The sequence below is a fragment of the Asparagus officinalis genome, chromosome 5 (genome assembly GCF_001876935.1).
Source record: "Asparagus officinalis chromosome 5, Aspof.V1, whole genome shotgun sequence".
NCBI classification, from domain to species: Eukaryota; Viridiplantae; Streptophyta; class Magnoliopsida; order Asparagales; family Asparagaceae; genus Asparagus; species Asparagus officinalis.
The window spans coordinates 48,616,569-48,626,413 of record NC_033798.1 but is presented as its reverse complement, the minus strand read 5'-3'; the positions used below and the strand labels follow the sequence as shown (position 1 = coordinate 48,626,413).

The 9,845-nt window shown below is 38.8% G+C and overlaps 1 protein-coding gene across 1 annotated transcript; it reads left to right on the top strand.

Annotated features, from left to right (window-relative positions):
* On the top strand, positions 5,879-7,222 carry LOC109841805 (putative nuclease HARBI1). The gene has a single exon (XM_020410744.1). The coding sequence runs from the start codon at positions 5,879-5,881 to the stop codon at positions 7,220-7,222; it is 1,344 nt and encodes a 447-aa protein (XP_020266333.1).

Sequence of the window (9,845 nt, the reverse complement as noted above, 5' to 3'; positions counted from 1 at the left end):
AAATCATTGAAGATTTCAAATCTTTATCTCAAATTCAAATCTCATTTCCGCAAACGCGGCTAAGTAAATTTCATAACTATGACTATATAGCGTGAGTAGCCTTCCTCATTCTCAAGGTATCATTCAGAAATTCAACAAAAGAGGAGTGATGCCAAAATATGGACTCCAGTACAATACTTCGTGAATCTATGACTACTTTCAACCCTCCCCATGCAATCGAGGAGTAATAAATGATCTGCAAATCTAAACAAAGGGAAAATGATGATCATGATTTAGCTCTACGATGGAGCTTGACAAGGTAAGGAAGTCTAACGAGCATATTCCCAAAGTATTGTGACTATATGCAAAAATTCCACTGGCGGGGAGATAGGAAAATTTGTATGACAAAGTAAAATGCTTGCGTTTAATTGATGAAGAATTTGCATTTAGAGTTTAAAGATGACAAAAATGAATAGCTCCACAAGATCACATCTACATTTATACATCACTACTATGATATATTGGGTAGAAGTTGATTGAATGATTATCAATATACTTTGGGTTACTATTACATCTAATTAGTTTGCTTCAAATTTGATGTAAGATCATCTAATAACAATCAATATGTCTTTTGGTATGAGTTTATAAATGAAACAATAAGAATATTTATAATTATTAATTGTTGATTCCTCTCAAGATTACTCTTAGTTTAGTATCTTACCAGTCTACTTGTGTTGGGAGGATTGAAGTTGCCCAAATTGATTTTTTTAACCAAACATCAGAATCTATATACTATTACTAAAAGTTGTTTACCCTTCAATTCGCCACTTGGCAAAAATGGCCACTTGGCAAAAAAATGGCCCACTACCATTTTAAAAACACTTGGCAAACATATCAATTGCCTATCTTCTTGCAAGTGACAAACTTGTCAAGTTTCTTCACAAAAGCTCTCCATATTAAATTTGAAAATAAAAAATAAAAATAATAAGTTCTCCTGAGATTTGAACTAACTCTCTCGGTGCTTTTCAATTTTTCAAACAAGATCGTTTCGGTTTTAAACTGTTCTTGAACTGTTTGTATCTTTTGCTACATCAATTTCCTGTTATATTAAACAAATCTGGTGCACTCGACGGGCCTAAACTCAGTTATTGATTTATAGCCAGTTGAAAATGTACTAAATTTCTATTAAAAAGATACTAATTCTCCATTTCCAAACAGCCTAAACACAAATTCTAAATAAAAACTGAGCGAGAGATTAAAAAATGGCACAGCTTTTAGTTAAATCTTAACTCTTCTCTCCTCGCCAGTAATCAGACCAGCCCGAGTACTCCCATTCATTGACCCTCCCCTTCTCCCATCCAGGATCCTGGCACCTTTGCGATCTCATCGATTGACAATCCACCACGCACCCTGCGGGTCCCGCAACAAGACTAGCTGCTCAAGCACATTCATTTGTCCCCTCCACTGGCCGGCCCCAGAACCGACGATCTTCGACAACCGATCCGCGCAGCTATGCGAAGCGGTAGGGGGGAGGAGAAATAGGGAGAAGAGGGATTAGAGGCGGCCGAAAAGCAGATGGAGAGCGGAGAATGAGAGAGACAGCCTGGTGACGAGATGAGGAGGCGGAGAGGCAAAAGAGAATGTTCTTTTTATTTTTTTTTCTTACAGCTAAACATTAGGGGCTGTTGTTTGAGTATTTTGCTCGGGGGTAGGGGGTGGAAAGCCTGCCATATTAATGGCCAGCTTTCTCTCCAAAAACGCTAGTAAAGAGGGGCGTCTTTTGGGAGAAAGCTTGCCATAAATGCCGCAGCGGCACTTTCCACCCCCCTTCCGCAGGCATAAACCCCCCAAAACCCAAACAGCCCTAGATCGTTGGGGGAAAATATAAGTTAAATTTTTCTATGTTAGCTATTTTTTGGGCTACTTTCTTTAATTTTTTGGCACCACAACCAGTAACAGGCCCTTTTAGAAGGATCTCTACCTAATTTAACTACTAGATAGAAAAGTGGTAAAAAGTCTACCGCGAAAAAAGGAGATCTGTTTCTTTGTTATCCATCAAACTGCCATTGTTTTACCCCATTGAGCCATTTGCCCTATAAAATTAAAATAATTTTTGTAGTGCTTATTAATACTACATATAATTATTCCTGCTTGCTCAATAACCAGCTAAACATTAAAACAAAACATCATCATAAATGTTTAATTCTCCAAGCGCAAAAAGAAAAAGGCATAAATAAATAAGCACCCCCAGGACAGCTACGAAGCTCTAGCAAGAATTGCAGTCCCATCCATAACAAGGCTGTGGGTTATCTCCTTGGCCGAAACCAAAAACAGAAAAAGAAAAAAGCAAAAAAAGAAAGATAATAAACAAAATTGAAAAGGAAAAAATGGTAGAAAAATTTTACATGACTGCCCACTCCCTCGCCCGCAGCGTTTGTAAACATTCATACCACAAACCTGCTTCAGTCTCGAAAAACCGAGTCACTCAAATCTGCGGGCACCCGCTTAGGCCGCCAGGCATGAGCGTGCAAATCCAGACCGCCAAACTTCGCCATCCGACCCGACCCGCTTTCCAATCGTCGAACCGCTTCCGATCCCCATAGACGGCACCGCCAAGGTTCCAGCGGTGGGGCCCTAGAGGGAAAACGCCCATCGTGCCGACCACGTGCGCACAAGTGTGGCCCGGGCGGCCGACAAGTAGATCACGGTTGCAGAGGGCAGAAAGGAAAGGGCGCGCTGCCTGCCCGAGCATGGGGGTTTCCGCCGCCGCGTAAGCATGCTCCGCGCGGGAGCCATCATTACTGCGGGCGGTGACCCGTCATTCCGGCCGTGTTGCAATGATCTGCGCCAGCGTTTGAGCCTGCCTGGCGCTCTTTTTGTGCACGCGCGTTCTGGCCTGACCCCCCAGCGGCCTCGGGAGGTTGGCAAACTGCGGCCCCAGCAGTACTGGCACTCGCTAGCGCGCACTGCCGTCGCCAAGCCTGATGGTATTGGCGTAGTATGCCGAGGAGGCGGCGGGGCAGGTGGGTCCGCGTCGTCGCGAACATGTGGCAAGCCGAATAGCTGACCGTCGGCGGTGGGTGGGTTTGTTGGTATGGATACTTTCGGCCCTGATTAATCTTTGATGCAGTGCAATAAATTTCATTTTGATTCTTAGGGAAGAAAGCATAGAGTTTAGATGGAGAGAGAGAGAGAGAGCTGTGGAGGGGGCTGGTCGTATGAGGCGATGAGGGTGGGAGGGGTGGGGTATTTCTATGGCGTTTGGATGATGGGGGAGGTGTGACCAAGGGGTAGCTATAGAGAGATCGAGAGAGAGATATTTAATAACTGTAAAAAATGATTAAGGGTAAATCACCAGGCGATAAACCTTTTAGAAAGTTGATGAGTTTAAAAGTTAACGGAGGTGAAACTTCAGATTTACAGGTGAAAATTCATTTTGGAAGAGGATGGGTTCTAAAATAAATGGGGGCAAAACTTTCTTTTGAAGATAATGGGAGCAAAACTTTGGATTTATGGCACTTTTTGGAAGAGGGAAGACCTAGAACTGAATAGGGGTAAGGTTTTGGGTTTTGAGTTAAAGAAACCCTTTATGGCTTTAAATAATAAGGTAAATGATTGCACTATAGCGTCTACAGTATTTAGCTACGTCGCAACAGGCTTTTACCTGAGACCATCTCCAACGCAGCGGCATTTTGAGGCGAAAAGGGAAAATGCCGCTGCGTGGGAGCTCCAATCGAGCGGCATTTGTTGCCGCATTTTGACGGGGATGAACAGCGCGACGCTATATTTGGCGTCGCACTGTTCATCCCCCATTACTGTTTTTTTTTATTTTTTTATTTTTTATTTTTTTTTAAACCTCATACTTTTATATATTTACAATTTGTCCCCAATTGTTTCATTAAATATATAAAACAACCCTAATAATATTTAAATTTTATAATTTCACCCCAATTGTATAATGTGGACAAAATAAATTATGGTTTTTTTAAATTAAAAAAATGCTAAAATTTAACAAACATTATTATTAATTATAATATTAAAATCTAGACATACATAATATAAAACTTCATTAAAGAGCAATCATAATACATAATTCAAATATAAATTACATATCTGAAATACATAACATATAAAAACTGACACACATAATATAAAACTTCATTAAAATAAAACATAAAATACAAACTAAACATGGTGACGTTACTTAAGATGGACAAGCAACTCTCAATAATCTGGTAGATCGGGGCCAGAGTGTCCAATATCATTAAAATAATTGCCAAAATTAGAAGCAGACCCTTGTTCTTGTTGATTTCTTTTTTGTATTATTTTAATCTGTTGAGCTCGAACGTACTCACGCACGTTTGGATCAGCAATGGAATTCAAATCTTTCATTATAATTTTCCATTCATCTCTATCTTTTTTCATAGCTATCTTTTCTCGTTCGATATCAAATGCTGGAGTCCACTACACTTGACTCATGATCATCATTTTTCCTTTTCAATTTAGCTTTTTTTACCCCAATAGGTCGTTCAGATGGAGTAAATGATGACAATCCAGGAGATGTTGATATAGGAGATTCCGGAGTGGGATTATCTGATTGTGACGAGTCGAAGTTCACACTTTGGGATTGTCTTCGACCAACTTGTCTTGCTGTGGGGACATCATCTTTGAATTTTTCGAAATTTTTAACCATATTCCAGACATGATCAAATTTGAAACCTTTTTTGTACTTCGGTTCTTGCATAAATAACATCTTTGCTCGAACTAACTGTAAATTATAGTGAACATCAAGTTATGTATTTCAACAATAATAATAAAATTCAAACGATAATTAATAGAATACTTACAATATCTTCATCTGAAGCACCACTTGGATTCAGATTCTCTACTTGTCTCAAGCACGCATTCAATTTCCTTACTTCATTACTTATGATTTCCATTCGAGAACGTCGGCTCACACGCATCTCAAAATGCTGATCTCGAAGTTCATTGTATTTGTCCTCCACACGAGACCAAAATGCATCTCGAGACTGGTTTCTACCGATAATAGGGTCTTGAGAAATATCCAAGAATACTTGACAAAGGAGCACATCTTCAGTAACCGTGTACCCAGTTGATCGAACAGACATTGGTTGGTTTGGAGATCAGAAATACTTTGAAGAAATACTTCGAATTGGGTGGTTTGAAGTAGAATTCGTGAATGTTATTTATAGCCAATCCAAATTTGTTTTTTTTGTTTGAATTTGAATTTGAATTTGCGGTTGGTTTGAATTTGTCGGTGGTCAACATTTGAAATTGAATCATTTTGTACAAACTGATCAGCTTTACACATTATCCAACGTTGTCGGTGGGAATCAATTTTTGAAATCAGGTCAGCTTTACACATTGTCCAACGTATACACAGCTCAGCTCTCCTTGAATTGTGTGAAAGCTTTGTACGAGTGGGAATCAATTTTTGAAATCAGGTCAGCTTTACACATTGTCCAACGTATACACAGCTCAGCTCTCCTTGAATTGTGTGAAAGCTTTGTACGAGTGGGAATCAATTTTTGAAATCAGGTCAGCTTTACACATTGTCCAACGTATACACAGCTCAGCTCTCCTTGAATTGTGTGAAAGCTTTGTACGAGTGGGAATCAATTTTTGAAATCAGGTCAGCTTTATACATTGTCCAACGTATACAGCTAAAAGCAAATTTGAATTTTGTGACAAATTGATAACAGCTGGAAAGCATTTCCTAAAATCAGCTCAACTTTACACATTGTTCAATGTATACAGCTAAGCAAAGTTTTATAAATAGCATACTAGATTAGGTACATCCACACAATTACTCGTTGTTGTGTTAAAATTATTATTCTCCATTTCTGCATACTTCAGTCATTCTTTTCTTACTTCAAAAATGAATTTCGATGTTGGAGGTCCATCATACTTATCATCATCTTCATCTTCGGATGATGATAATTTTCTGTCCAATATCATTGCAGAGATTGATGAAACCGAAGAAGTAATTTGTGAGTACATCAACAACAACATGATCCTCGTTAACAATTTACGTCAACACAACTACCAACCGATCCATGGTGGCTCGATTCCCGGTCATGCAGTGATCAACCGCGATCGAGAAAATGCGCATCAGAATTTGGTCATAGATTACTTTGCCGATAATCCACGTTTTGGAGAAGATATGTTTCGTCGTCGATATCGGATGTCAAGAAGTTTGTTCCTTCGTATTGTTGATGCAGTGAAAGATCATGACTATTACTTCCAACAACGAAGTGATGGACTTGGTAGAATGGGATTATCACCGTTACAGAAAGTAACAGCTGTTTTTCGCATGTTGGCATACGGTCTACCAGCTGATGCTACGGACGAATACGTTAAAATAGGTGAGTCAACAGCAATTGAAAGTATGACAAAATTTTGTCGTGCTATGGTGGAAATATTCGCAGAGCGGTATCTACGAACACCTAACGCTAACGATATTGCTAGGCTACTCTATATTGGAAAAAAACGTGGTTTTCCAGGAATGTTAGGAAGTCTTGATTGTATGCATTGGAAATGGAAAAATTGTCCAACAGCATGGTCTGGGCAATACACAGGACGTAGTGGGTCACCAACTATTATCCTCGAAGCTGTGGCAGATTATGATCTTTGGATATGGCACGCATATTTTGGTATGCCAGGTACCAATAATGATATCAATGTGCTGGAGTCATCTAATCTTTTCTCTAACCTAGCTCAAGGTATTGCTCCTCCCGCTCACTATGTTATTCAAGGAAAAGAGTATAATATGGGTTATTATTTAGCTGATGGTATATATCCGAAATGGGCTACTATTGTACAAACAATCCAACAGCCACAAGGTAGGAAGAAAAAATATTTTGCCATGAAACAGGAAGCATGTAGAAAAGATGTAGAACGTGCGTTCGGAGTTCTCCAATCACGATTTGCAATCGTGGCAGGATCAGCACGTTTTTGGAAAAAACATGTATTACATGACATAATGACTGCATGCATTATTATGCACAATATGATAATCGAGGATGAACGTGATCTTTATGCACCAATTCAAGAAGTGAGGGAAGCACCAACACCAGAAGTTGATATGGTAGCAGATGAAACTACAAGATTTACTCAATTTATTACACGTTACGGAAAAATCAAGGATAAAGATGCTCATATTGCGCTTCGTAATGCATTGATAGATCATCTATGGGAGGAATACACTAATTCAGATAGTTAAGTGCATACTAAATTTGTATTTTTTACATTGTTGTTAATGTTTAATTATTTCCTTGAATTTTATTTCCTGTTGTGTTCTTGAATGTAATATTTTGGCAATATCAATAATAAAAATATAATATTTTAGCAATCAAGTTATTTTAATTAATAAAATAATATTTTATTGTTTTATTAGTTTAATTTTTAAATAATAAATCATTTTGTTTGGAAAATATGTGAAAAAATAAAATTTGATATGTGGGGTTAATTGTTGAAATAGTTAAAAATATAGGGAATAAAAAATAATCATATAAAAGTAGATAAAAAGAAAGATACTGAGAATATTCCTTTTTGGTGCAAAAAATGGTGCAATGGGTTGGAGATGAATTACTGTTAGATGTGACTTTTGCACCATTTTGGTGCAAAATTTGCACCATTTTGAGGCAAAGGGTTGGAGATGCCCTGAGGGCCTGTTTGGTCCATTTGGTAAAAGAAAAGGAGTAGGAAAAGTGTACTGGAAAAGTTTTTACATGCCTTCCAATAATTTTTTAATAGAAATAAAAATGAGGATGGAAAGCTATTTTATTAGAACTCTTATGTTTGGCTCATGAGTAAAAATAGGAAACGTACAGAAACATGACGATCTAAGAGCAACTCCAATGGGGGACTGCATTTTGCAATCCCCACTTTAGCATATTTCATAGATGTGACGCCCCTGGGTTCACACAAGGCTGCAGTCCAATGTGAAACCAAGAATGTCAAACCTGCCATGCACCACACCGTGCAATAACATGTTTCACCATCACAATTCTATCACTCTAGTAGAGTCAATGACAGGTGTAGGTACAAAAGCAAGTAAAAGATAAAATACGAAGGACTGATGAAATAATAGTAATGATCAAATAGATGTCTCACATATCTAAAAAAATAGTCAGCTGAACACTAAAGTGTGTCGCCATCAACCTGCGACTCTCCGGGCTCCTGGCTCGTTACCTGAAAGGGGGAGGGACAACGAGCGTCAAAGCGCTAGCGAGCAACATCACAACCAACCCCAAGGGAAAGGGCTCGTTGTATACAGAAAATATAGTTATTACATAATAGTCAAAAATCATTACTCCTAGCAAATAATGGGTTTTAGTATTTAGGAAATTACAACACGAGCATAGGTACGTCGAGCGAAATAATCCAAACAAGGAAACCCTCATGTATATACCTTTTATCTCAAATTGTAAATCCCTAATTACCAAACCCGAAGTCTACTACATGAATAATAAACTAAAAGAAACAGCCTATCCCAATACTTAATCAAAAGTCACGCCGAAACCATATAAGTGTCAAAGGTCAATATCACATAAGTGTCGTGTCCAGTCTAGGTAGCTATCATTGTCCAAATCTCATGAAATCATGTCATGTCCTGATTTAGATAAGTGTCATACTTATAGCTTAACAAATGTCCAGCGCGTGGTCTAATATGCAAGTGAACGTCCAACTCGTGTACTGAATATAACCGTTGTCCAACGCATGGACCGAATGGTAATGCATATCCAGCACGAGGATTAAATAACAATGCATGTCCAACACGAGGACTAAGCAAAATGAATGTCCAACACGAGGACTGAATGGAATGAGCGTCCAACACGAGGACTAAAAAGTAATACATGTCCAACACGAGGACTGGGTACAATGAATGTCCAACACGAGGACTGAAATGAATGAGTGTCCAATACGAGGACTAAAAAGTAATACATGTCCAACACGAGGACAGGGTACAATGAATGTCCAACACGAGGACTGAAATGAATGAGTGTCCAATACGAGGACTAAAAAGTAAATCATGTAGACTGTAAGTGTCAATGATATATTACATACACAAAAGATACACATAGACTCATGTCACACATGCCTCGGTGTGCGGATCGGTACTTGTGTCAAAAGTCTACTCACATGTACCGATAAAAATCACTAACATTGTAACTAGTGCCAGATAAGTGAGGCGAACGCTCGAACACACCGAAAATATACAATAAAACAACAGTGGCCAAAACTGTGCGGCGGTCGCCCGCAGAGGCCACTCCGGTCGACCGCTCACGGCGCCAAAGCCACTATGCTCAAAATTGATCGGCGGTCGACCGTTGTGGTCATGTCGGTCGACCGCTCAAACAGCAGAAACATTCTGCTGAGACTATCTCTGAGCGGTCGACCGCCGCGTCCACTACGGTCGACCGCGAAGCTGACAGAAGCCCAGTTAGGGTTTCTGTCGGCTTCAAAACCCAATCAAACATCGACGATTTCCATCTTAACATAAATCTAACATTTATACCAAGTCATAGAACAGAAAACTACAAGTTTTAATCATTTAAAATCAAATAGTTAGATTTCCAACGAAAATAATCATGATTTAGATGTCATTAAAGCAGAAAAAACATGATTTACTCTTATTAAATCATTTTCAGATCTAGATCTCATGAAGACAAATTCGTGGGTGGGTTTTTAAACAAACCTGAAATACTTAAGTTACCATAAAGATCTATTACTTATACAAAATACGATTTTAGGCCCAATAAAACCGGAAAAACTCAAATTTAAGCATGAAAACGAAAAGAGGTGAAGTTGGGCGAGATGTTACTCGCCTCTGATGAGAACCA